Source organism: Desmodus rotundus, chromosome 5 (genome assembly GCF_022682495.2).
Source record: "Desmodus rotundus isolate HL8 chromosome 5, HLdesRot8A.1, whole genome shotgun sequence".
Taxonomy (NCBI): Eukaryota; Metazoa; Chordata; class Mammalia; order Chiroptera; family Phyllostomidae; genus Desmodus; species Desmodus rotundus.
The window spans coordinates 51,172,367-51,200,090 of record NC_071391.1 but is presented as its reverse complement, the minus strand read 5'-3'; the positions used below and the strand labels follow the sequence as shown (position 1 = coordinate 51,200,090).

General features: G+C 46.4%; 1 protein-coding gene across 8 annotated transcripts in view; it reads left to right on the top strand.

The window, feature by feature from the left end:
* The window catches only part of TENM4 (teneurin transmembrane protein 4), a 737,502-nt gene that overhangs the window by 643,249 nt on the left and 66,529 nt on the right, over window positions 1-27,724 (top strand). For all 8 annotated transcript variants that reach the window (XM_053924565.2, XM_053924563.2, XM_053924561.2 and 5 more), the window contains 4 exons: window positions 1,409-1,625; window positions 18,958-19,077; window positions 23,592-23,853; window positions 26,380-26,647. In XM_053924565.2, the coding sequence (XP_053780540.1) occupies window positions 1,409-1,625; window positions 18,958-19,077; window positions 23,592-23,853; window positions 26,380-26,647 (867 nt within the window). The remainder of the gene's footprint in view (window positions 1-1,408; window positions 1,626-18,957; window positions 19,078-23,591; window positions 23,854-26,379; window positions 26,648-27,724) is intronic.

Sequence of the window (27,724 nt, the reverse complement as noted above, 5' to 3'; positions counted from 1 at the left end):
GTGGACCCACAGAGATAGAAATGAGGGAGGCATGCTAGTGATGAGCCTGAGCTCAGCGTGAGGAGAGCAACTCAATCTGGAACTTGAACTTGAGTCTCTGAGCCTCATTGATCCTCCCACCATACCACACTGCTAAATGGAATAAAGATAATGGTCTTCTGGCTTCTATGGACTATCATATCTTCATGTATTTCTTCATTTGTTAATTCATTCCATTTCTATTCATTTCTTCACTTACTTAACTGTCTTGTTTTAAACACCTATACCAAGTCCTAGGGATACAACAGAGATACCAGAACAGGATCTGCGCCCCCAGGGTGGTGCGGACCTTTGCCCAAAGCCACAAGCTAATAACCAGGAGAGGCAGAATCTGGTTCCACCCCCTTAGACTGTTCTGTGCCTACAGAGCACACAGACTATAACCCTGGGCTTTTCTGCCCCTCGCCTTGGGCAGTGGCCTCTGATCCCTAGGTTTGTTATCCATTTTAAGTTAGTCTATGGCATGCCTGTAAAAATACTTCAGGATAATGCAAGCAAAAACCTGCGGTCTAGGGGAATTTCTTTCTTTAAACTTTGGGAAGCTGGAAGTTGTAATATGATTTTCAGTCCTGAGGAAGTCCATCCATGTGGTAAAGAGAATTCCCTGCTAATGGCACCTCGGCCAGACACTAGAAACCATAGAGTAAACTCGGAAACTGCTCTCACGGCAGGTAGAGTCCGGCTGCAGTACTGACCTCGCAGCTGGGAGAGGTGCTGAGGGTTGCAGAGCCTTCACAGCACTGCCCCTTCCTCACCCCCAAAAGCCAGTCAAAAGCCAGGTCTTCACATGTTTGCTGCTTAAATGTCTCACAAAACCTTCCACTTCTCTCAGTCCTCACTTTTAGTACTCTCTTCTCAGCAACCATTATTTTTCCCTGCATCACCTCAACAGTCACATATCCCGCCCCCCCATGGAGCCCCCAGCTTCTGCCCCTTGCTTCAGACCTTTCAGTAGCTCCCATTGTCCCTGGAGTAAAATGCAAACTCTCTAACTTGGCCCCACACCCCTCAGGCCCAACAGTCTTACCTTCTTCCCCCAACCACCTCCCTTTCTGAGCCCAACCTTTGAATTTAGCAGCTTCAATGTTCAGTGTGTCCTCTTAACCTCTGGGCCTTCATATATATAATCCCTGCTATTTCTTTGAAAAAATAGCACATGTCCATCATACACCTACTTGTCCAACTCCTATGAGGCTAGTGGTTTGGGAGCAGATCTGAAGCACTTGGATCTCCTTGGTGCCCAGCAAAGATCTGGCACTTAATAAGATAATTTAATGAGTGGGAAATACAGAAGGGAATGAAGGTATTGTAGACAAACGCGGCTGATTGAACATCGTGATGTGAACCTCATGCTCTGTCACCCCTGCAGATGGCTTGGTGGACTGCATGGACCCCGACTGCTGCCTCCAGCCCCTCTGTCATGTTAACCCACTGTGCCTGGGCTCCCCTGACCCCCTGGACATCATCCAGGAGACACAGGCCCCTGTGTCCCAGCAGAACCTGCACTCCTTCTACGACCGCATCAAGTTCCTCGTGGGCAGGGACAGCACACACATCATCCCCGGGGAGAACCCCTTTGATGGAGGGTGAGTCCATTGGGCCCCAGTTCCGGCCGTGGCTCTCTGAGGGAGAACTGAACCATCTCCAGGGCAACATTTGGGTGGCAGATGGCGGGGCAGGAGGATGGGCATCGGAGGCTTTTGATGGAATGTCAGGGGAGGCAAAGGAGAGGCCTTGGATACCCACATTTAGAAAATAAGCTATCCGAGGCATTTGGAATTTTTTATGAGCAAAGTTTTGTTGTTCCTGCTCAGTGATAGATGGGGAGAATGAGAAATCAAAGGTCCAGGGAGAATCTTGGATCAATACCTACTTTGCAGTCAGCTATCACTGATTCTGCAGTCCGCAGATGAGCTGAAAGGCTTTAGCACTGTTCACCCTCAGAACCGAGGCCTGGAAGACTTGTTAGGCTGAGGGTGGGTACGTCTGCTGATGTCCCAAGCTGTATGTTCATGCGCTCTTTCATGAGTTTTCAATTGTGTCATCTACTGGACAATTTTTTTCTGAGGTCTCTTTTCTGCCAGGTCCTGTGCTAGAATCAGAGAGATGAATGGAACACACCCCCAGATCGTTGGTCAATCCCAGTCTACTACTTGGGGGATAAAAAAGAGAAGTTTCACTGTGATAGGCCAGGAATATGCCCAGGGGACTCTGGGAACATAGAGGAGGTGCTCCTGGGTAAGGGGAAGGTCATTAATTAAGAACTGAGTCTTAAACATGAGAAATAGCTGGGCAAGGGAGGGAGAGGGCGACCCAGGGTGAGGTACTGATTGTGTAAAGACCCAGGCACATGAAAGGGCACAGGAGCCAGCAAACGACTGCTCTCTGTTCTTTGCTCCCCAGTTCAGGGTCTGTGAACAGGAAAAAGTATCCAAGAAGAAGGGGTTTGTAATATTTTCTTTTGAATGTCTTCCAATGTAGTAACACCTCATGTGTACAAAGGTTTCTCGAAAAGTCAGCACACGTTAATTAGCAGTCACAGATTGTGTACCCTCTACACTCATGACTTCCGTGCCTAGAGTTCCTGCCCTAAGGGGACAGTGGGTGGTGATGGAGGTGGAGATGGTGAAGGACATCCTCAAGTTCTGCTTGAAGGGGAAAATCGGCAGGGCTTAGTCATGGCTTGGGTCTGAGGGATGCTATATTTACAAGACTCTTACTCAGGTGCCTGGGTAGATGGTGGATTCTCACCAGGTTGGTGACCTGAAAGTACAGCAGGGTTGGGAATGAGGTGATGACCTCCACCTGAGCACCATAAAGGCAAGGAAGGGACCCACCTCAGTAGGACACCCCAGAGGAGGTGTCTGTTTGTACTTTGTACACAATTCTGGAGCTCACGCGGAGGTTAGGGCTGCAGATCTCAATCGGGAGACATCTACAAACAGGCAAGAGCTGACACCCTGAGCGCACAAAAGTTTGCTCAAGGAGAATGTGTATGGGGAGAAGAGAAGTAGCCTAAGAAGGAATCGGGGCAGCCACCTGGTAAGTGGTATTATCAACCCCAGAGTGTAACTGGGACTCCAAGGAGAAGGCCTCGCTTCTGAGACATGATGCAGCCTGATTCACACCACAGCCCATCGGGCCCCCTGGCCCCTGATTTCCCTGGCCTGGCCCTTCCTCACAGGAGTGGTGACAAGACAGCGGAAGTTGGGAAAGTATTCTGAGCCCAGCCATAGGGGCTTGATTTGAGTGTGTAGATGTGTTCAAACTTGAACCTTTTTAGAGATGAAGGCCCTTTATAGTCCAAACCCTTCAACCCACCCTGAGAATATTGAGAACCTCTGAGGTGCAGTGACCTTCCCAAACTCACAGGCCAGTCAAGTGGCAGAGCCAGGAGCAGGAGGAGAGTGAGGAAAAATCTATCCCTTTGTCTTAGCCAGAAATGCTGCTTTTGTCCCTGGGTAGGAAGCTTCCTGCTGTCTCATTCAGTTGTATGATTTTGTATGTATGCTTGTGGGCCTTCCCGTGGTGTGAGTTCTTCTAATCAAATGGAGATACAAATATCATTCCAAACAAGAGGAACACTGCTTGCTCAGCCTTTGCTTACTGGACCCATTGTGGGATCTGATTGGGGCTGTTGCTGGTTGGTTTCCAGTGGCTGTTCTGATTAAGGGTGCCCTTACTATGCCAACCTGATCAGTGCCAGTGAGGACCATGGACCCATGTATGTCCTCTGGTCACTCGCCAAGCCAGCAGATCTGACTTGCCTTAAGGAGCCTGTCAAGTCGGGAACTTGAGAATCCTGTTCTGGCAGAAGTGGACCCCCTCAGCAGAAGGGGAGTGTATGGGCCTCGGAGTCGGGCTAGTCTGTGTTTCAGATCCTGGCTCTGCCACCACTACTAGATGCGTGGCTCTGGGCAAGTGGCTTTATGTACTGAATATGTATGAGTGTCCGTCAACCCTCTAAACCAAGTCCTCCAGGAAAGGAGTGCAACATATCGTTCATTTTAGCACCTCGCTGGTCAAGACAAATATACACAGATATTGCCTTGAACAATGAAGAAATGGAAGGAAAGAAGGGGAGAGGGAGGGATGGTAAGAAGGAGGATGGATGGATACATTATCTAGTTTACTTAATTTTATCCTGCGGATTCAGAGCCCAGAGAGGTTAAATCATCTACTGAAAATCACATTACAGATTAGTAGCAGAAGCAGGAGGAGTAGTCAGCTCCCACATCATTGTTTATGTGTCTGTCACCTTCAGTTAAATTACAGATGCTTTCAAAGAAGAGGCCATTCAACTCTTCAAACCTGTAACACTATAGTATTTGCTCTACAAGTGAATGGATAATGGTAGCTTCCACACGTTCCTGTAAAAATTCCTTTTGCCTAACATCTCCCTGAATCACGATGTCCCTGCTCCACACTGATCTAGATTCAGACGAAACAGCTGTCTGTCACCACCGAGTAGCCCCAAGTAAATTCTTATGTAAAACAAGCCCCAGTGACTGGACACCTAGAAACAGGAGGCAGCAGATGTCCTTCTCTTTGGACTACCTTCTTGGTGTTCCATGACCTTGAACTCAGCAGTAATACAGCACTTATTTGCATAGTTGGGATAAAGTGAAATCGACTACCAAGTTTGGGTTGCTGCTTTCTTTCCTCTCACGTGAAGGAATGTGGACTAACAGAAAGTGCCCAGAGTTTGAATCTTGGATTTACCCCCCACTAGCTCAGTGTGACATCAGGAAAATGACTTAACCTTTGTGCATCTACCTTCAGTTATAAGTTGTCAATACTAGCAATTATTCATAAAAGCCATTGAAAGTATTAACTAAAATAAAGCCCCTGGCACAGAGCTTGGTACACAGGTGACCAGTACATGGTGGCTTTTATGGCAGCAGCCTGACCTGGTGAAAACAAGCTGTGGCATTAGACAGAGCTGGATTTAAAATCAGTTGCATCCACTTTCTAGCTTGTGACCTTGGGAAAATTCTTTAACTTCTCTGAGCTCTATTTTCCTCATCTGTAAGAGTGAGGAAATGATGTCTGTTTTCCAGGGTTGCCATGAGAATTAAACAATAACAAAAAATATATACATAAAATCTCAATCTAATATTGGCCACACACAAAAATGCTTACTAATTAAATGATAATGGTGGTGATGAAGATGATGGTGGTGATGTTGAAAACAGCTTCCAACTCCACTTCCTTTATTGGAAGTGAAACTTTAGAGTAACCTGCCTCCTGGAAAGTCCAGCAGCCACCCAGAGAGAAAGGGGGATTAGATTGTCCGTTTCTTATTTAGGGAAAGGAAAACACAGCATTATGCCAGCCGACTGTCAGCCAGGACCCTTGTTAGGGAGGAATCCAATGGCACTTGTCCAGAGAGTGGGATTGCTGATGGGCAGGCAGACTTGACTTGGTGCTTGTCTGTAATAGTAACGAGGCCTGTGCCTGACAGAAAACCCCATATCCTCCTTCACCTGGTATGCCATGCCACGATTTGGGAGAATGGGAGTCCATTTAATGGGTTCCAACAAACAGGCTGTCACCCAGAAGCCCAGCAGCATTTCTGAGCCCAGCAAGGCAAGGCAGCCCCCAGAAATACAGCTCCTTTACTCTGCAGGTTCCCGGCTGTGCATCTCACTCAGGGAGTGGGTTCCCTATGCCTCTGTGCAGCACCCCAGCTGGTCCGAGAGGCACAGGAGCAGGGGTGGCCCTCAGGGAAAGATGGGCAGCAGCTCCGCAGGATATGAGGACCCCAACCAGGCAGACTAGGCTCTGGGCTGAGCTAGACCTAACCTTGGAGGAAAGCATAGAGCTTGACTCAGAGCTGAAGCAAAGATACTGCCAGATGGACCTAAAGTAAGGAAGGCCTCCCTCAGGAACCCTGTCCGGCTCATCTGTGTCCCCAGAGCCCAGGACTATGCCTGGCGCAGAGCAGTGTCTAGTACAAGATTAATGAAGGCAGTAGCTGTCTCTGACATTCTGCCATGGCTCTCCTCAACTCCACGTGAAGTGATAGAGGTGTGAATAACCTCGGCTGATCCAAAGTAGGAGAAGACATAGTAAGCACAGGAACCACCATCACCAGTTTAGGTGGTTTGAATACCATCTTTCTTTCCTGACCTGCATGCCCTGTACCCCGTCTGCCTGGTACAACACCTGTCCCTCCCCTAGAGTCATAGGGAGAATACAATGCAGAGCACCCTCTATCAACACTTGAGTGGGATGGGAAGGGTCCCAAAGTAGACTGTCCATACAAGGACGACAGCTAACAGGACCCAGACTACAGAGCTTGGGATCAGACAGCCGGAAAAGGGAGAGCAGCATAGGACATTGCCTCCTCGAAGAACACAGGAGGCATCCATTTCCCTGCTACACAGCTTTGGTTGTATCTCTTCCCTTGGAAAGGACTGACTGGGTTGAAAGGGCTGGACATAGAACAGACACATCACTTTAGTGAACAGTGTGGCCTCCAATGAGGGACAGGGTAGCAGATTACAGGAAGAGTTTCTAACAAAAGAGCCACCCCCAAGTTAATTGAATATCAGTTCAGAATATGTCTGAGGACACTGTATTGTGAGAGAAATAATGTGATGTTGTCACATCTTTCTGGGCTCCCCTAAGCCCAGTAGGTATTTAGCTCACTCAAGCAAGTAGTTGGGTGAGAAAAGATCACTACAAGTCAGCTGACACAGCACACTGAACTGAAAGAGAAAAGACTAAGGAGTCAGAGGGACTTTTAAAAAGGAGGAATGGCCCTGGCCATGTGACTTAGTTGGAGCATTGTCTCGTACCCCAAAGCTGTGGGTTCTGTTCCCCTCCAGGACACATACCTTGGTTGTGGATTTGATCCCCAGTCGGGGTGCATATGGGATGCAACCAATTGATGTTTCTCTCTCACATAGATGTGTTTCTCTCTCTCTCTCTCTCTCCCCCCCTCCCTCCCTCTCTCTCTCCCTCTCTCCCTCTCCCCCTCTCCCTCAGTGCTTCCTCTCTCTCTAATATCAATAAACATCTTCAGGTGAGGATTTTTTAAAAGGAGGGGTGACCAGAGCATTCATCCCAAAGGACGCAGAGGGTCATATACTGTAGAGAGGGTCAGATCCCATGGAGAGGAGAGACTGGGCAGGCTCAGAGAGGGAAGAGGTACCCACAAAACACAAGCTCTATTTGGTAAATACTGATCAGCACCTACTCTGCACTAGGCCTGCAAGAAGATAAGCATCTGTGCCCTATTACACTACGGGCTCTTTGAGTGTCCCAAGCTTTGTTAGTTATTGAACCCCTAGTGTCTAGCACGTGGGCTGACACCAACCAAACCACAGTGAATGGTAAGATCAGTGAGTCAGCCAATCAGCCACAGCTGAGTGTCTGAAGAGATGAGAAGACGAAGTGTTCTGAGATTTCAAGGCAGGGCCATCACTCCCATTGCAAATCCATGTCCCCGAGCTCCACACCACAGGGCTGCTTCCAGTTGGTGCCTCTTTGTTTCTGCAGCACCAGGCCCAGGGCCTGGCTCAGGGGAGGCAACAGTAAATGCTTGTTTTTGAAAATGAATGAGCAAATAAACAAATGAACTAATGAATGAAGACTTTGTTAGGAAATGGCCTTTGGCCTGAGACAGATTTCAGTAAGGAGGATTGGCCATTAAAATATTATTTATCCAACTTCAGGTCACAATAGCCCATGAGTATATCATGAAATCAATTTAGTAGGTTGAAATTATTATTATTTTTAATCCCTGCTTGAAGATATGTTTACTGATTTTAGAGAGAGAGGGAGAGAGACATAGATGTGAGAGAGAAATATCGATCAGTTGCCTTCTGTACATGCCTTGACCGGGGATCAAACCCACAACCTAGGTAGGGGCCCTGACTGGAAATCAAACCTGCAGCCTTTTGGTGCACAGGATGATGCTCCAACAAACTGAGCCACCCGTGTAGGGCTTGAAATCATTTTTAATAGAAGTAAACTTAAACAGGATTGGGTATAATGAAATAGAAAGTATCAGTGCAGCACTGAAAAAAGAATATGTGTTTCACGAAACTTGTTTTGGTTTTGTGCATGTGTGTGTGTTTGTGTGTTTGCGTGTGTACGTACTACTGAATAGGTTGTATTGCTTGCCATGGGTTTCAGGTGAATAGTATTTAAAAATGCATTCTAGACTGAGGGACCAGCATAACTTCCCAGGATAATCAGAGAATAGAGAGAATTTTAATATGGTTGGAACATAATTATGATATTATTTTACAGATCAGAAGTCAGTAGACATGCTCTAACATTTGAAATCAAGATGGTCTTAGGAAATCTGGAGTATATGATCTGGTGTGTGGAGGGTGACGGGGGGCGGGGCATGCGAGGGAGGAAAAACATAAGGGACTATGAGGCCAGAAAGGGGGTTTGGGGCAGGAACTAAGAAAGACATGTCTCTCACTTGTTCACTAACCAGATTAGAGCATTTCATCTCCTTTAGGACTTGAAACTGGCTATAAACAGAAGTAATATCACCTTGATGTCATGCTAAGTCTTCAGAATTTCCTTCAGACCCTTTATAAAGACACAAAAGTTTCCAGGAATTTTAAAAGCAAGAGTTAACAAGAGGAAAAAATGGAAAGGAGGGAGAAAAGATCGTGTGTACAATACAGTTTTTTTTATCAGCCCACTGCAGATCTAAAGGCACGTACAAGTTGGTGGCAGAGCAGTTACAGAAAAACATTTGCTTGCCACTCCCCCTCACCCCACCTCAGGCCTTAGACAGCCCTCAGCTAGCCCTCAGAGAGGCTGAGCCGTAGAGATCATCTAATGGAGTTCAAATAAACACCAGCTTCCTGACAGCTGGCCTCTGAGCGGATTTATTATTGAATTATACTCCTGCGTTTTCAGTACAAGCTGAGCTGACAGGCTACCCCATCAGTTTAAGGGCGGGAGGCGGGGCGGGGGGGGGGGGGCGGAGAGAAAGACAATGATAAATTACTCTGATGGAAGATGTAAGATGGTAAAGATCCTACTTTCTCCAAAATGTCAGCCATCATATATTATTCATGTTGTTTTTTTAAAAATCCCTCCCCACATTGAAATGAACGTTTATGATGATAAAGCAACTAGGTGAATTTAATCCAGGATGCAGGCAGCAACTTCTCACATCATCTTTATGAGCAGCTAACAACTTCTCCTCTGCCACTTGATCATCCTTTTATTGATTGTGAAACCGAATTATAATCTCTGTTTGCTTTGTAGCTTGAGTTTGTTCCTAGCTGTCCATCACAGGAAGCATTAGCAGAGGATGCTATGCTGACGCCGGAATCACTCAGGGTGTAGAGGGAGAAAGCCTGTATTCAAGGCCTTGGGCAAGTTAGAGCAAGTGACCTTGAGTGAACAAGGCTCAATTTCCTCATTATGTCCTCATCTGTAATGTGGGCTTACTAATTCCCACCCTGCAGGTTCCTGGGAGATTAAATGAGATAAAATACCCAAAAGCCCAGTGGCTGGCACATGGCACACATTCAGTAATAACACAGAGCACTTACCAAGGGTAGTCTATGTATTAGGCATTATTTCAAATGCTTTGTAAGTACTAAGACCTTTACATCTCCCACCATGCAGATGACATAGGGACTTCATCACCCTTCTTTTACAAATATGAAACTGAGGTACAGTGAAGTTGAGTAACTTGGCCAAGGGACTTAGGGCGCATGTGTGGCAGAACCAGCATTTGAAGTCAAGCCGGTTGGCCCTGGATCCCATATGGTGAGCTTCTGTTCTTCTCTGCTAGGTCCTTTATATTCCCATCTCAGCGTCTTCAGTTTGGAAATGTAGAAAGCATGGTGCTGCTACAATGCTGAAAGTCCCTGACTTTCTCTCTAATACCGTACAACAAAAGCAAAAGCTACTTCCCAGTAGGTCTTAGTGCTTCAGAGCCCTGGTAGCCTAGTGCTTGAATCTTAGCCCCACCCTTTGCTAGCTGTGTGACCTCGGACAAGTCTCTCAATCACTCTGTGCCTCATTTTCTTCATCTGTCATATGAGGGTAATAATCCATACCTCATGGGGATCTCTGAGGATTAACTGAGATGTAAAACAATTATGTGTCAGGGCAATAAGTATTTAATAAGTGTTAATAGCTGTCATCACTAATAGCAAGAGTCAGTGTTAGCATTTGTATAGGTTCTGGTGCCACCATGAGAACTGGGAGGACAATGAGAATCTTAGCCTGAAGCATTAGCATAGTTCTCTAATAGATGCAAGTGCCCTACATCATGGCAGGCAGAGGCCAATGGACCTTTGAGGTCCTCGCCCTTGTTGGTAGAAGAGGAAGCTTTAACACAGAGTAAGTCCTTGACTCCTCAAGGTGGTAGCAAAGCCTGAGTCCTGGGAACCTGGAGTCCTAACTGAGGGCTCTCTTAGGCAGTAATTGCAGTGTTTATAAATCAGGGACTTTTTGCATTTCCTTGCAACACAGATAAATTTCAAGCAAGAAAAAGTTAAAATATTGGAAAGGCATGTATCACATTACTAATATTGTCCTCACTGGAGATTATTGGGTGAGGACTTAAGTAAACACCTCTGTGTGAGTCTAACTGGCCTCCAGTCCAATCCTGGAGGCATCAAGTGTGGACTCCAAGTGGACTCCATAGTGAGGGTCTGTGATGTGGGGAGATGCTTCCTCTGGGCAGTATTCTGGCAGAGGGGAGAAGCTCCATCCATCTCTAAAGATCACCTGTGACTCACCTGGAAATGAGGGGCTTGGATTCAGGCATCCCAAGGATCTTTCTAGCTTAAAAATTAAACGTCGATTAATCTGAAGAAGTCTATGGATTTCTTCTTCCCTCTCTTCACATGTACACAAAACTTTCCAAGAGGAAAAAAGTGAATTTATATTCATTCCAAAATGTGAATTCCCCAGACATTGGAATTTTGCCTCATTTATAGTTATTTGACTGTTTAAAATACAATGGAAAATGAAACAGAAACTACAGGCACTTCCTTCTTGTAGTTTCCATAAATAAATAAGAAAACAGATGAAAGAATATCTTCCCTACTACACAGTACTGTATGTAGCACCTGGTAGTTGCTCAATTAAATTTCTAACAACTGAACTCTATTCCCATTTACCAGCCCTTTGTCTATGTTTCTCTTCCCTCAATCCATATATAATGTTTACTTCGGGAGTTGTAAAATAACTGTATGTTTTTCTGTCATCGTCTTTTTTCATTCATTTATGTGATATTTCTCTACTCAGCATGTATTGAATGCATACTATAGACCTACTCCTGTACTAAGCACTGGAGTTACAGAGATGGAAAGGACTCGGGTGTTCCCCTCCAAGAACTCCTAATCTAGAAAAGAAAATGAAGTGTGTGAACTAATGATTACTCTTTAGGGCAATAAGTACATCGTGCCTCGTTCGCTAAAGAAGAAAGCGACTTCTTTGTGCTGGGGAAATTAGAAGAGCTTGACTGAAGGGCAGGACTTAAAGGAGAGGCTAGGGGAAATGAGGAGGAAAGACATTCAAGGCAGATGAGCCAGCACAGACGGAGTCAGGGAAGCATGGAAACTCATGCCAAGGCAAGGGCATGACAAGTGATGTAACGAGGCGGCAGCACAGGGTGTGAGACAGGCGTGAGCCTAAAGAGGACGGCAGGGGCCAGATCCTGAAGAGACTTATGAGCCAAGGTGAGAAGTTCGGACTTTATCTGGAGGCATTGGGGTACTACAGAAAGTGACCTGTATGGCACAGAGTTGCTGATGATGCGGCAAAAGAACTGTGATAAAGTTTAAAGAGTTGGGGATCTTAGATTTGCAGGAACATTAAAGTAAGTGATTAGGTCAAGTTCTGTTGATTTTGGACCTAAGGTGATTGAAAGAGATACAACATGAATGTAGGAAGAGCTTTGAAATAAGTTATAAAGAATGAAGCACAACTAGAAGTTGGCTTTAGAGTAATGTCATATATAGCGCATTAGAGTTTGTTTCATAAAAAGAAATCACAGACACACACCATTGTAATTCAGGTGCACCCGACGTGAGTGCCCAGTGTGGTCCATGAAGTACAGGAAGAAAACGCTAGAATGTCTATCTGTCTTTACTTTTTTATCTTAAAAAATAAGGGGAAAATGAACATTTTACCCGTATGGATTTCTAAGATTTTAGTTTGCTCCCTTGGTCCCCCTGTTGTTAGCTGGTTATAAGTCTGGACCAGCCCACGAGGTGTCCTGCAGGAGATGGGGATCCACTCCTTCGCGAGGTACACAGTGGACCTTTACCGCTTTATTCCAGGGTGTTACAATGTGACGGCAGGGGGTGTTTGTGTAAAATCTAGTTTTAACCAAACCTACGTATAACACAGTCCAGGGGCATGAAAAAAATTTTGAAAAGTAACTCCAGATCACGGGTAACACAGTGCAGGCAAACACAACGGCGGCAGAGCTGACACTTGTAATACAAAGTCTCCCTCAGCTCCATGAAGTCAAAACCAAGAGGAGTCATTCTCATCAGATTGAACGAAAAGGTAGCCAAGAGATTCAGAAGGTTCAAGAATCTAAAAAGAGTTAAGCAGAAGATTCAAAATTTAAAGGAAACTATTGGGAATATACATTTTTGTGCATTAACCGTTGCACCAAATGGACAGTATGCTTTCCAGTATTAGCTCCTGGTGGTAGCACCTGTGTGCAATGTCTCGGTTAATGTAAATACACCCAAGGAACTGCTCACAAGGGGTATCTAATCAAAAAGAATTTTAAGAACACTGCTCTGATAATGTTTACTCTGACTTTTGAGACAGCTAAAATAAATTGAGATTCTCAATTATTTAGATGTGTATCGGGGTCAAACGGTAAGTAGTCTGAGAGGTGAAGTGACTTTCCCAAGTTCTCATTGATAACAAATGATGAGTCCTTAACTCGAATGCTGGCTTCTCAGCAACTCTTGCAAGGATGGGCAAGTCCATTCCCTATGTGGACTTCATATTCCCACCTCTACAATGAGAAGTTTGAAAGAGATGATCAGAAAGGTCTCTTCTAATATGTCATGACTAGTGGGTTCCTAAGGATGGGTATATGGGTATCGGTGGAAGGCACCAGGCCAGAAAAGCTGGTTAAGGAAACTGAGGCAGAGCACTGAAATGGAAGCTAGAGAAGAGAGAGAGCTGCAGAACAGCCTGTGTGGCCGGGCCAGAAAGAAGGTCTTGGAGGCTGCGTTGTGGAACCGGTCGAGGCTTTCGCTGGGAACCCCTTAATGGGGGTAGTTTTACAGGCCACCAAGTGGGGCTTCTTATTTGGGCCCAAGTAAGGTTCTTACAAGACGCTGGGTAAAGTGTAGTAGATGCTTGAAAGATCCCCAGTCAAACAGCATGAGTTAGCAGGAAATAGTTTAAGGGTTGGTACAAGTCAGACTTATAAATCTGTTTAAAATATGTGATGCAAAGGAGCGATTTCCACAGCCAGGAGTGGCACAGAGTAGCAAATACTTTAAAGCAGAGAAAAACCAAAGTTGCCTTTTGCCGCCTGGATCTGAAACAATTATTCCAGTCTGCTGCATACGAGTTTCATTAGCTGTTTTCATCAGTAACCAAAGAAGTTAAGCTGCAGTTTTTCTCCCTTCGCCTTCCTTTACTGCTTGTATACTATACATTGAATAACAAATCTAACTTAATTTCGGGCATTCTTTTTTTTTAATTTGGTGCGTAAAAAAGAGGTGCAGATGAGGAGGCTGTAGAATCAAAGTAGGATTCTGCAGGCTGAGGCAGGGCAAGTCCTCCAAGGGAAGAAACCCAGCTTTGCGATGCAGTTTGGGCAGAACAATTGGAAAGGCCCAGCCCATCTATCCCTCAGTTCCCTAGCCATAACCCATCAAGGTCAAGTAACTCGAAGTTCTCTGGCATCACAGTTACAGAAATACATCAGTTCTTTATTCATTCAGTTATTAATTTATCAAGTGCTTACGTGTACCTTGTATTCAAATTCCAAGGCAAGCCCTTGCTTTGGTGGAGGTTTTCTTTGGCCCACTCAGAAAGAACGTCAGCCATTCTCAAAGCAAGGGTTACAGCAGTGAGGGAGATGCGGTCCCTGACTTCAAGGAGCTCGGGGTCTGCTGGGGGAAAGGGTTGCCCGATATGTGACAGTGCTCAGCATTTTTGCAGAGGAGCCCAGGGGGCCAGGAGTGCTGGGGATCCATTTGGTGAGTGCTCCAGGTGGGTGCTGCAGGTGAACAGGCAGTTTTCTGGTGAACAGGACAGGTGGAAGGGTCCAGAAGGAGGGAACACTTCAGAGATAAGTACAAGCATTGTATGAGCTCCGTTAACATTCTGAAGCATGTAACAGAACCACTTGATCTGGATGGGGTAGCACAGGCTTAAAACCATTGCCCATTCTTAAACATGTGTTGGATTCTGTTTCACAGCCAGTTGTGAAAAACTTCAGCCTGAGTGACAGATGCAAGAATGGAGGGCCAGAGAGGTCAAAGGACTCTCCAAGGTCAGTTAGTTGCCAGAATTAGAACTAGGAACTGACCCCCTGACCGAGATTAGTTTCTTACTTGCTTGGATTTGCCTCTCCAACAGTTTCCTGTCTTGATCTCAAACCTGGCCACTGTCCCCAGGAAGCAATCAGGCAGGTCTTCCTCCTGATTGGCCTCAGCAAGGGCACCTCGATCAGGCCCCGAGCGTATGATGGGCCTGTTGCCAACATGTTTGCTGCCCCCCTGGCCTGGCACAAGCACTCCTTCCTGGCAGAGTTCAGCCAACCTAATTGCTTGTTTTGTATCCCAGCTGCCTGACATATGCCAAACCCATGTGTTGGCTCACTGGTGTCAGAGACAGCTATGCTCAGGCTTTTCAAATTGGCTTTGGGGAGCTCCAGCACACAAATGGGGACTGCAGTTCATACATTTCTAAAACCCCAGCCCCTAACACAGTGCCTAGCTTTTCGTCGGTGCCCAGTTTTTTAATTAAATTAAAGTGAGTATTCGTGACTACAGATACACAACCCAGTAGTAAGAGTAAGGACCCGGAAGTAAGAGGTCGTGCCTTTGAGTGTCAGCTCAGCCAGCTGAGCTCTCTGCTGTCTGACCTTGAATGACTCTTTTCTGAGTTTCAATAACTTAATCATTTTTTTTTACCTGACAAAGTCTCAGGGAGCAGTAACCCATGCTTACTCTGGCCCCTGGAGATGCGGTCCCCGCCTTCCTGCAGCTCACAGGGAAGTGTGTAAGATAGCTGTGCAAGTGTGAATGGTGTAATTACATGCCAGTCACAATCAGAGAGAGATTCTTGGAAGGTTTAGAGGAGCCCAGAGGACGGGTGATTAGTAGTGCCAGGAAAAATTGGTAACAGCCTCGCTGAGGTGATGACGGTGATGAGGGGACTCTAAGGATGAGTACAAAATAACACCCCAAAACTCCATTATGCCAAGAAAGTGACCAAAGGAAAGCAAAACGCATCAAGTATAGGACAGGTAGTAAGAAGATCATATGAGGCAGCTGGGAAGCCACGTTGGTGACCATGATTTATACCGTGTTAGTGATCTCTCGCCACGGTGGTCTTCCACTGTGGATCGTCACCGCCACAGAAGCAACTGTTTCTTAGCCACGCCGACCCTTCCACGTGGGCTCGGTGTCCCCGTGCTGCACAGAACACTGCTCACACCAGCGCCCAAGGACCAACTGTTAAATGGGATTTCCACAAGTTAGCTTTCAAGCACAACAATTATTAAAAATTAAATTATACGAAATTAAAATTAAATAAATTATAGTACTAACAAACGTAATAAATAATCAAAACTCACCCCTTCCTAGTTATTTCGCTACGATCTCTGCTCTGGAGTTCATTAGGACTATTGCGTCTCTTTGATAGAAATACCAGATAATGGTGTGTTACGTGCATCTCTTCCCAGCTCTGGGTTCGGTGACATCTCACTGGTAGCTGAAATCGGCCATGGTAGAAGAATCATATTTACACCAGAAGCAGGCAAATGCTACAAATGAAAGCTATTTTTTCTTTTGAAAGTCAATGGTTAAATGTGTAGCAGTATACCACTGGTGGTATCCATTAAATAAATGGACGAAGAAAGAAGGCATGTGGAAGCCCAACCCCCACATCTTTTCAAATCTCCCTGGACAAAACCACATGGCAGGAGACACATTTCAGAGGCCTCCACAGAGCAGACTTCCCATGTCCTTTGTTCCAGGGAAGTCTTTATGTTAAACTGGGTTTTCTTGACAACTGAAAATCACAGTCAAACAGAAGGAGGATGGAAGTGTTTTTCTCCAGGACTTAATTCCTGAGCCAAATGCCTGTTTTGGCAAGAGGCCTCCAAGGCCTGCAGGAGCACAGGGAGTCAGCTTCATCTTGTCCAGAATCCACAGGAGCCTGGGCTGAAATTTCATCTGCTCTGGCTTGCTGACGTGGAGGCCACGTGATAGCAAAATGGTGCTGATACAATGTTTCCCAATTATCAGGAAATGCCCAAAGAAAGATAAATCGGAGGAGGCTGCCCTGCCTGTGTGTGAGGGATGGCGATCAGGGCAGCCCCCAAAGGGAAACCATTCCCAGAGGACCGGTTATTGTCCAGGCAGAATGTGAAGACACGTGTGTCAGGAGAAGGCTGGACGGTGGCCAGCGCCAGGAGAGGAGGTCTGTTAGTAATCCTCGGGAAGGACAAAGTTCCAGCAGTACGAAATTCAATTTTCCTCCATTAAAGAAAGCATCTCTCAGGACCAGCTGAATACAATTGATGGAATAAATCTTTCCCATTAGTGGAGAGATAATTTTACGTAAATATATCGAGAGACCTTCAGAGCAGGACTGAGAGTCTTTGCCGAGGCCCGGCTGCTTAACTTGTTTGCCATGTAATTGCATTTAGACCAAGGGCCTCGGAAGGAAACCGCTGACCGAATTAGCATTAACCAGATTGTGTGTAGTGAGGTGAGGTGGGGTGGGGTAGGTGGGGGTGAGGAGCTTGATGCATTCTGGGTAGTTGTTCTTGCTGTTCTTGCCTTCAGAAAGGACAAGTTGACACTGGTGAACCAGCTGCTTACAAGCCTGGTGTTAATTGCTTTTCTCATCAAACAGAGAAAAGTTTATCACTCTAAGAAGGTAGAGATGTAAGCACCTAATAAAGCGGAGGCTGGGTTCGAGTTTTTTTTTTTTTTTTTTTTTTTTTTTTATGAATGCCTTCAAACCTCATCAGGAGCTCTTCCCTAGGCCAGACAAAAAGCCTTCTGACCCGCGGTGAATGGAGAAAGTTGTCCGGACAACAAACACTACCTGCATCTTCATGTCAGATTTGTCCAGTCAACAAAGGCTGTCTCTCTAGTGCCCTGATCCCTTAGGGTGTTGACCCCAGTGGGCCCCTTAATTTCTACCCAGTGAACTGACTAGGCCGGTCGGGCCCAGAGTGGTGAGGCCTGGGTTCCAGGTCCGGTTCTGCCACTGCCTCCCTGCGTGGCTTGGGGCAAATAACATAACCTTTGTGGACCCCAGTTTCCTCTAATTCCACCATTTCAGTCATTTTCCAACTGGCTTTTCTTTGGCATCTACAGGGACTAAGACTCCACAGAGTTGCCTTCAGAATCACCCCAAGAGAAAAGGGGGCCCCCACTTCTGCTTCATCTAGAACAGACAGATCTTGTTTATATTTATTTCCTATTCTATGGCCCTTATAAAATGCTAACAAGGCCCCTTCTGAAACAGTAGGGAAAAAATCATTCTAGATAATCTGTAATTGGCCCACTTATTTACTCAAACCCCCATTTTTTTAAAACAGTGACCTAGGCATTTCCAGGGGCTGCAGAGAGGAAGCAGTAGACCTTGACCTTGCCCTCGAAGAGCTCATAATCCAGTGGGGAGGAGAGACATGTACGGTGAGCTAGGTTACCAAGATGTTTGTGGCAGGTTTTAGAAGACAGTGACTAGTTCTAATCAGGGCCACCAAGGCTTCGGGGAAGAGGCGTCCTTTGAATCTGGGTCGTAAAGGGTGAGAGCGTGGGCGGAGGGGTGCAGGAATGACATCTGAGGCAGGGGGAAGAATGTTACACAGACACACAGACTTTAAACAAATTTGCCTGACGAGTGTGAGAAAAGCAGATGGTTAGTTGCCTGGAATATAGAGGGAAAGTGGGACGGGGGGCACTGGAAGGTGACAGGTTTCAGAACCCACTCCAAGGGGACGATGCTAGCAGCATCTGCCCTTCTCCTGTTTGCAATGCCAGATGAGAAGTACCCTCTATTCTCTTCACTCCCCGTATGTCCACTTCCAGTGAGACTGTTAGTGACAGTAATAACCATTGCCATTTATGGAGCTTCCTCTGTACCAGGATGAAAAAATAGAGATTCAAAAATCTGTCACATACTTATGCAGGTTTAGAGAGCTACAAAGTAGCAGAGCTTGGATTTGAACCCAAATTCACATGCATAACAACACCCTATAGTTTTATCTCCTTATAGCATAATATAGTATCCTTAGAAAATAACCTCTCAGTGAGATATCTGAAAGCATCTCCCAATACTAATTCTTTTTTTTAAATCCTCACCCGAGGATATGTTTTATTGATTTTTAGAAGGGGGAGGGGGACATTGATGTGAGAGAGAGAAACATGGATCAGCTGCCTCCTGTACACACCCTGACCAGGAATCAAACCCACAACCTTTTGGTGTATGCGACGACACTCCAACCGACTGAGCCACCTGGCCAGGGCCCAATAATAATTCCTTAGAGGACAATTTGATGCCTTAATTGAGGAAGTATGAAAAAAAGGAAGGTTATTATTCATATTGAGTAAACACCATGAGCCCCAGAGTACCAAGACCATCTGAGTGACCTGCCTTCTGCCTTCTGACCTCTTGGGGTTCCCTGCCAGCAGGGTTCTGAGTGTGAAAAGTAGATCATGTATGTTATTTACTCTTCTCTACCCACAGGCACGCATGTGTCATTCGCGGTCAAGTGATGACATCAGATGGGACCCCGCTGGTTGGCGTGAACATCAGTTTCGTCAATAACCCTCTTTTTGGATACACGATCAGCAGGCAAGATGGCAGGTAGGAGGCCTTTTGTGGGCCAGGGTCAGAGAAGGCCTTGCTTTTGAGGTCTTGCCACATAACTGCTGATAGAATGACCACAGGGAAAGATGATGGGATTGGGGTTCAGGGGACCTGAATTCAGATGCCCATTTTTTTTCTACCACTCACCACCTGTGTGACCTTGCATCTTACTCTGGCCCAAGTCCCTCTGGCTATGAATTAGGCAAGCAGTTTCTTCTCATTTGGATCTCGTAATAAACCTTGGGCATCTTAGACATATTATCCTGCCTCATGACTTAGGATATAAAACACTCCCACCACTGTCTACAGACCAGACAGCTCCAGAAATCTTAATATTCCTGCTGTGTTTTCCATCTGCAGCCACCTAGGTCTGTGGAAACCACTGAGTGATAACAGAACTCTGACCTCGGGGTCCCTGTGAGAACCATCAGCAGAATAAAGTAAAGTTTTTTTAATCGCTGTAGCCCTCTCATTTGCTAGCTATGTGTTCTGGACGAATCTCCTCACCTCTCTGGGCTTCGATGTCTTCATCGGTTAAATGGCCCTCACGCTCTCAGGTTCACAGATTGGTTGGAAGGATTAGATTCTATGATGGATGGGGAAGCACCTCAAGCATAGTACGTGTCTGATAAATCTTAGCTCCCCGCCCCACACTCGTTCTTTGCCATATTTCCAGGGTCTGGCACAGAGTAAGCGTGCAATAAGTATGTTATTTGTAAAATTCACAAGCTATTAAATAACAAGAAGATAGTGATTACAGTGCAAACAATGAGAACATTTTGGAGAAAGGGGGAAGGGGAGGGGGAAAGTGGAATATTTAGGCTGTCAGTGGTGACAAGTCCTCTATTTTTAATAAAATCAGGTGGTAGCAGTCCATCTGGCTACGTGTGGGCCCATAAGGTTGATTTTCACTCTGTGTTGGAAATTATGCTCCAGGCTGATTGATTTTAGCACCTCTTTAATCCAATATCAGATGTGAACACGTCCCGGCCGAGGTGATAATGAAGCGGAGGCTCATCTGTTTGTAGACTTGTGTGCCTCTTAGACAGGGTTGGCAAGCTTGACACTGGGAGCCTTCTCCCCCTGCTCCCGCTCCCTGTGAGAGGGAAGGGGCCCGGCTGGAAGAGGCTCATGGCCAGTCACCGGGGTGATCTGTCCAGGCCAGGCCACTGCTCCCTGTCCTGCACACGTTCCATCCCGGGAAGGACCTCAGCGCAGACTTCCATCCACAACAGCATGGAGGAACCTCCCTTCTCATGCTCTGCATGTCCTGCCTTCCCGCTCAGGGCCGCCTGCTTTGTGGAAGCGGCAGTGACTCTGACTACAGTATTACCTGCCATGAAACAGTCATCAGAAAGGAACCATGGGGACTGCTCTTTTTTTTGCCATGAAATGTGACTATCATTCATGTGAGGTGGCAAATCATCATTCCTTTGCCCTGCTGTGCCTGGTGAGGGTGGGTCCATGAAACATACCAGAGTCGCATGAATTTGGTGGCCCTGGGGAAAACCTCACTGTAGCACCTCCAAGCTTTGATCCCTCCTGTTTATGCTGCCCCTGCAGTCTGTAACACCCCTTGAGAGCCCATGAGTCCTGGGAGGTACTCGTCAGACATATTTCCCCTATCAGCCTGCAGAATTACATCATAGGAACCCAAATTGCTACAACTGGTAGCTTGGGTTTCAGAACAAGTCTTACCAGTACATTATGGGGTTTAAATTTTCTTCCCAACTTGGACACTGCATAATATATGGGAAAGTCACTACTTAATCTCTAAGGTCTGAAGATCCCTGTTTGTTATATGTGGATGAGTAGCATCTGCCCATTTTCCTCCCTCTCTTCCCTGCTTCACTCTCTTTCTTAGCTCTCAGACCCCAAGAGACACTGTAAGGGTAGAGATACAGTTGGAGATGACAGTGTAGATATGCAAATCTAGGGACCCTGCCTAACTCACCTTTGTGACCTTCACACTCCCGGCAGGCCCTTGTCCGGTCCCCCGCCCCAACAAGACACACACAGGCACACACCACAGTGAGATGCCAGACCTCCAGTCTCAACAAGAATTCATAAACATTAAGCAGTACCAGAGAAGTTAACCAAAAAGATAATTTAAAAAGATGAAAAATAGAAGTCATGGAGAAAAATTTCAAAAGAGTAGCAGACAAGAGAAGCAGTTCAAGCTCGTTGAATTGAAAAATGGGATTATACAGAGCCTGATGCTCAGGGAATGGGGCCCTGTGCTTTTCCCATCCATTATCCCATCTATCTAATTAAAACCCCTGCCAAGTGATTATGATCATTAACTTCATTTTACATGAAGAGATGGAAGCTCAGACAGGTGACATAACTCACCTATGCAGAAAGTGGCAATGCTTGGACTGCCTGAAGCTGCTTGGGCTTCATCTGAGAACCAGGCTTTCCCCCTAGGGTCAGATTCAAATACGTGTCCACAACAAGGTTTCCCTCCAGATGAGCAGGACTGGCCCTTGGCAAGAGCAAATTACACTGAGCTCTTGGCAAGGCCAGCTGCCCCCAGCTTGCTCACAGCCATGAGAATACCTTCCAGTGTTTGTCTTCACTCCCTCCTCACCTTTATCCTCTCATGAAGGGAGCTTGTAAGTTGGGCCAAAATTCTGTTTGATGGTTTAAAAGTGTCCTGTCAAAGTACAGATGCTATTCAGTTCCGTGACAGAAAAGTTGCTCGCTGGGTGTTCCCCCAAACCATAGATATTCTCCTGGAGAGCCAAATCCCAAAGCCTTAGTTCAACATGGGCACCTTCTCTGGTGTTTCTCTACTTCTATCACTAGTTACCAAAGCAGGGTGGTGCCCAATTTCCTTTACCCAACTGTGGGCATAGAATGGGCTGAGAAGCAGGCGAAGTGGGTGAAAAGCTTCTGCAAAAGACAGAAGAGTCAGGCTTTGGAGCTTGGAGCCCTGAATCTGGGAGTGCCATCTACCAAGATCAGCACCAGGATGGAACAGTTCATTGTAAAATCTTTCCCCCTCCTAGAGGAGGGAAGAGAAGTTGGAGCAATGAGCCCAATCCCACAAGGTGTATTTACCAGGGATAAAGGAGAGGCCCTGCATGGTGGTCTCTAAAATCCACTGCACCAGTCAACATCGGTTGACTTACAGTAACAGCCAAAGTAAGAAGGAATGAGGGTGTTCAGTGGACATCCCATTCAGAAGACATTGACAGTATCACTCATGCATTCATTCTCAACCTAGAATCATCAAACACTGGGCGAGGCTCTACAAAGACTGAGAAGAATCAGTGTCCCCAGGCCAGAGAGTTCAACTTGTGATTCCAGGGCAATGTGATACAGGCTCTTGAGGATGAGCGAACCTGGCACAGCGGGAGCCCAGGGCAGGGAGCTAGAATTCTGACTGGGTAAGGAGTTAGACAAGAACAGGCCTTGAAAATGCATCCTAAAAGTAACAGCTAAAAGGACTTTGTCTGAAGAGACATCACAGCCAGGAGGTGGCAGGTGGACCTAATCACTATGTCCAAGACCTGAAGAATGGTCAAAGGCAGAAGGAACAGACTAGTTTGTAGTCACCTCAGCAGGTAGAACAAGGACCAGGAGCTAAAGAATTATAAGGAGAGGGATCTAGGTTCAATTAAAAAAAAAAGTCTCAACAATCAGAATTAACAAAAGATCAGACAGTCCTCAGTCCTCCTGTGAACATAGCAAGCTCCTTATCACTCGAAGTGTGCACGTGGGGGCCAAGTGGCCCCTTGGTAGTGAGTTTGTGGAAGAAACTAAAGCATCAGGATGGAAGAGGGCAGTGAGCACAGGCTCTCTGGCGACACTGTCATGGAGATCTCATCTCAACTGGGAGGTTGGGGCTCAGTCTCCTGGCTCCCCGTTCACTTCTAAAATACTGCAATTCTAGCCATGCCATCTCTAAATGGCTTAGCTATTTTGTAATCCCAAAGGCCTATGTTGAATAATATATCATAGGCATAACTAAAATTGATGTAGAGTCATAGAATCTTAGTGACTTAAGAATAGTCCATTTGAACCTTTACATTTTTTAGGTGGGAGAATTGAGGATCAGAGAAGTTAAGTGACCTGCCCAAGATCACACAGTACTTCATGGCAGAGGCAGAACTAGACTTAGGTTCCTAACACCAGGGCAGGGCCTTTTCCACTTTATTCTGCTGCCTTTTCACTGAGCTTCAGCTCCAAGGGACCCTAAGTACCAGGAGCATCATAGAGGCCCATGAGCTATCCTGTGTCTTGGCAGATGGCTCTCCATCACAGTGGTTTTAAATTTGGTTTTGGAAAATTCTCTATTATGAATCAATTTTTTGAAAATAATGCTTTCTGGACTGTTTCCATTTGTGGGTACAGTGAAGTCTTTTAGGTTTCAGACTCTCCTCAACAAGGACCCAGATCTTTTGGTGTAATTTTTTCTTCTTTCCCTGTCTTTCTCCTCCTCCTGCTCTTCTTCCTTCTGCTCATCATCATTTCCTGTTTCCTCTCAACCCTCCCTTCCCAAACAGCTTTGATTTGGTCACAAATGGGGGCATCTCCATCATCCTGCGGTTCGAGCGGGCGCCTTTCATCACACAGGAGCACACCCTCTGGCTGCCTTGGGATCGCTTCTTCGTCATGGAAACCATCATCATGCGACATGAAGAGAATGAGATCCCCAGCTGTGACCTGAGCAACTTCGCCCGTCCCAACCCTATTGTGTCTCCATCCCCACTGACATCCTTCGCCAGCTCCTGTGCAGAGAGAGGCCCCATCGTTCCGGAAATTCAGGTACCCAGCTTTCCTAACTGTGTTTCTCCATGCCTTTATGTCATTTGTGGAGTGTAGGAGGATCTCAGAGACAGGGGGAAGGAAGACCCCGGCCGCCCACCGTGCAGAATGCAATTGCCTGGCACCCTCCAGCATATGATGAATTCCTACTCCCCTTGCACTCTGTCACCCGGTTCACTCTCATTTCCCTTTTCCCCAAGCTCCAGTGTCCCCCTCTCTCATTATTTCTCTTAACACTATTTATGATGATAGGTTCTACCGACAGAGGGTCCCAAATAGTAAGCATCATAACAAAGACTGAATGAGAAAATGTCAGTGAGGTGCCTGGCACAATGTCTGGCACTCCATAAGTGCTCGATGAATTTTAGCCATCATTATTAGTAGTAGTATTATTAGTATTAATATTATTTTACATGCTCTCTGCCTTCGTGCCAATTAAGGGTTATTTTGGCTCAAATCTATGTATGCAAGTGCTTTACTCAATTACCATTAAAAGGAAGTAATTTGGAAAGATGCATTTTAATCTAACATTTAGAAATCAAGATAGATTCTTTGCCCAGCAGAGCTGTGTAGAGTTGAATTTGTTCCGCCATCCCCACCCAGTTTCTAATGACAGAAACAAAAGCCTGGCAAGGAGGAAAGACGGCGGTGTAGGGGCAAAGCCCCGTGGTCTGCCTGCCTGCTGAGAGCTCTGGCCGTGTGCATGTTAATGGGTTGCCAGGGCTGATGGAGCAGGGCGGGTGGGGACTTACATTTTGTGTGTGTATTTCATGCCTGGCTAAGCAAACACATCTCTCTGAGGTGTGCCCTGTTGAGTGGCTTCAGACGCCAGCCCACGAGAAGGAAATACACCCGTTTTGAAATTCTCATTGCACCCCAAGGTTGAGACCTCAGTGCTTTTCAGAGATTCAGTGCTTGTCACCTGTCTCAACTACCAAGCTGACCTTTCTTATGAAATGGTTGTCAATGGAGACAAAGCTTGCTGCTGGAGAAGAGTGATTTGTTACCCAACCCTGGTTCAGCTCTCGCTAGGCATTTTCCCAGGAGCAGAGACTTGGGAACAAATGAGGTTAAAGGTCCCACCCTCTTTACAAGGCTCCCTGGGCTGGGTGTCTCCGAGCCCAGCTGGGTCATGAACCTCGCTTATTATCAGATTGATGAAATACATGAACACAAACTTGGGTTTTCCCAGTGCAGTCATTGGCCACCCTTTGCAGGTACTGGGAAATGTAAATTTTAAAAGGAGTGTTAAAGAAAGTAAATATTAGGAGAGCATCAGGATGGCATGTGAACCCTGCCTGTCAGTCACTGGGGTGTAGGACCTGCGTTGCCCAGAACTTGTAAGCTGAAGTTTAGGAAGAGTGCTTTGGTTTAGGCCCAATCCATAAAATTTTGTGTAGTTGGGAGAATGGGGTGAAAGTTCACACCCATATATGAAATGGACAGAAAGGAAAGGATTTCTTTGGGAAGGCCCAGTTTTTCTGTGAACACAGGAGTAGAATAATCACTGTCCTTTTAATGGATATGTTAGCCTCAATTGATTTAATGTCCCTTTCTTGAAACAGAGCCCAGAGCATCAAGCTGATACAAGTTCTCTGTTTTTTTGCCATGTTTCAGAAAATCCTGGCATTAATTTCAACTTTCCATTGTGGAACTGAGCCCATTACAACCAGTTGAAACACTGCTCATCTAGCACAGCATCGGAGCGTGGAAACTCCATGCAACCAATCCGACCTCTTTCTGTGGATGAGCTGGGACATTAGCCACAGGTCCTTGGCAGGCTGTGCCCTTAGCCCTGTGTAACACCTGGTCAGAATCTCCTAGTCTCTCTACTTTCCTGAAGAGAAAAGCCATTGGAAACAGATCTTACTTTCAGCGAGTTTTGAGAGAGAAACGGTTTTGCTGAGGCAGCTGTCTGCATTAATCTGAGGGGAAGGTCCTTCGTCACAGTCACCTGCTCCCAACACCGCCACCCCCAGCCCACCATCATCCCACTTAGACATTTCCTGAGTCTCCATTGTGTGCTGGGCACTTTCCATGTGTGGCCTCACTCAATCCTCACACTAATCCAGTGAGGAACCTGAGGCCCAGAGGCTCTGTGAGTTTTGTAGAATGAGACAGCTCATGAGTGAGAGGCAACATTACAAGTATTTTACATACATTATCTTACACATTCCTCTCAATATGCAATGAGAAAGCATTGTCTTCCTTGTGGAATGGAGGAGGAACCTGAGACTCAATGAGGCAGGGCTGTACCCTGGAAACCAGGCCTCTGACTCTGCTTTCCCTCCTCCACCTTCTCCCTTCTCTTCCCTTTCTGCCTCTTCCTCCTGCTCCTCTTCATACTCTGCTTCCCACCCTTGTTTCTTCTCTCTCTTCTAGTTCCTGCTCCTGCTCTCCTCTTCTCCCCTCCTTCCTCTCTGCTTTCTCCTCTGCCTCCTGAACACCAAGAGTACATGGGGCTATGTCCATCTTCCCTACACTGGTGATTCCGTGGCTGTCACTTGCTGTGATCTGTCTCTCTAGGCTTTGCAAGAGGAAATCGCTATCTCTGGCTGCAAGATGAGGCTGAGTTACCTGAGCAGCCGCACACCTGGCTACAAGTCTGTCCTGAGGATCCGCCTCACCCACCCTACCATCCCCTTCAACCTCATGAAGGTGCACCTCATGGTGGCGGTTGAGGGCCGCCTCTTCAGGAAGTGGTTTGCTGCAGCCCCGGACTTGTCCTACTATTTCATCTGGGACAAGACAGATGTCTACAACCAGAAGGTGTTTGGGCTTTCGGAAGCCTTCGGTAGGTCTCCCGGCCACAGGATTCAACACCAGCCTCAGAGAGTCTTGGGGGGATGGGGCTCTCTTTCCACCTTCCTTGTTTCTTCTTACTCTTTTCCTCTTCTCAGAAGTACCTGAGGCTTAGTTGGCCATCGAGACATTTCTCAGTGACCTAAAAGAATGTGCTGAAAAGAACTGAATGTGGAAAATCTGTCCATTAAAAAAAAAAAGAGTTACACAACCAAAAAGGCCCTTGAAAAAACACTATGGTGGCATGCAGTGGGCTAAGAGAGGCTCTGTGCCGCTGAGATTGCACCGTGCAGACGCCACCATGGCCACACAGTAGTCACGCCTAAACGTGCCCGGCAAAAATACGGGCGCTCAGCTCCAGTTTTATTGAAGTGTAGGAATAAGATTCTTCCTTCATCAGAGAGGCTTTTTTGGCCTCTATATCATTTCCAATCACAGGAGTTTTCTCTTTGTTGTTGTTATTACTGTCTTTGTTTCTATTGGAGCAGAAGGTGATGCTAGCCTCCCCTGGAGTCCCAGCCCCACTCACACCTTGGGCTTCTGGGGGCTGCCTGTGCTCATTTCAGCTTCTGGATTAGAGCAGGATCTCAGGATAGGTTCAGAGCTGGACCGTTAGCAGTTCTAACCCCCAAAAGCTAACACTTACAGCAGTGATTTTCAGCCGGTGTGCTGCAAGAATTTTTGCAACATGCAGTACCTGACTGTTTAGTCAGGGGCACTGGCCTCGCTTCCGTTTCAAGGATGTGTAACCTGCAGCCTGGGATGTCTGCGAATGCAGCCCAACACGAAATCGTAAATTTACTTAACACTTTGAGATCTTTTTGTGATTACGTGTCTCAGTGTATTTAATGTGGGGCCCAAGACAACTCTTCTTTTTCCAGTATGGCCCAGAGACACCAAAAGGTTGGGCACTCATGCCTTAGATTGTCAAATTTAAAAATGATGACAGCCTTGGCCAGGTGGCTCCATTGGACCATCGTCCCATACGCCAAAAGGTTGTGGGTTCAATCCCCATTTGGGCACCTACGAGAGGCAACCGATAGATGTTCTTTCTCACTCTCTCTCTCCC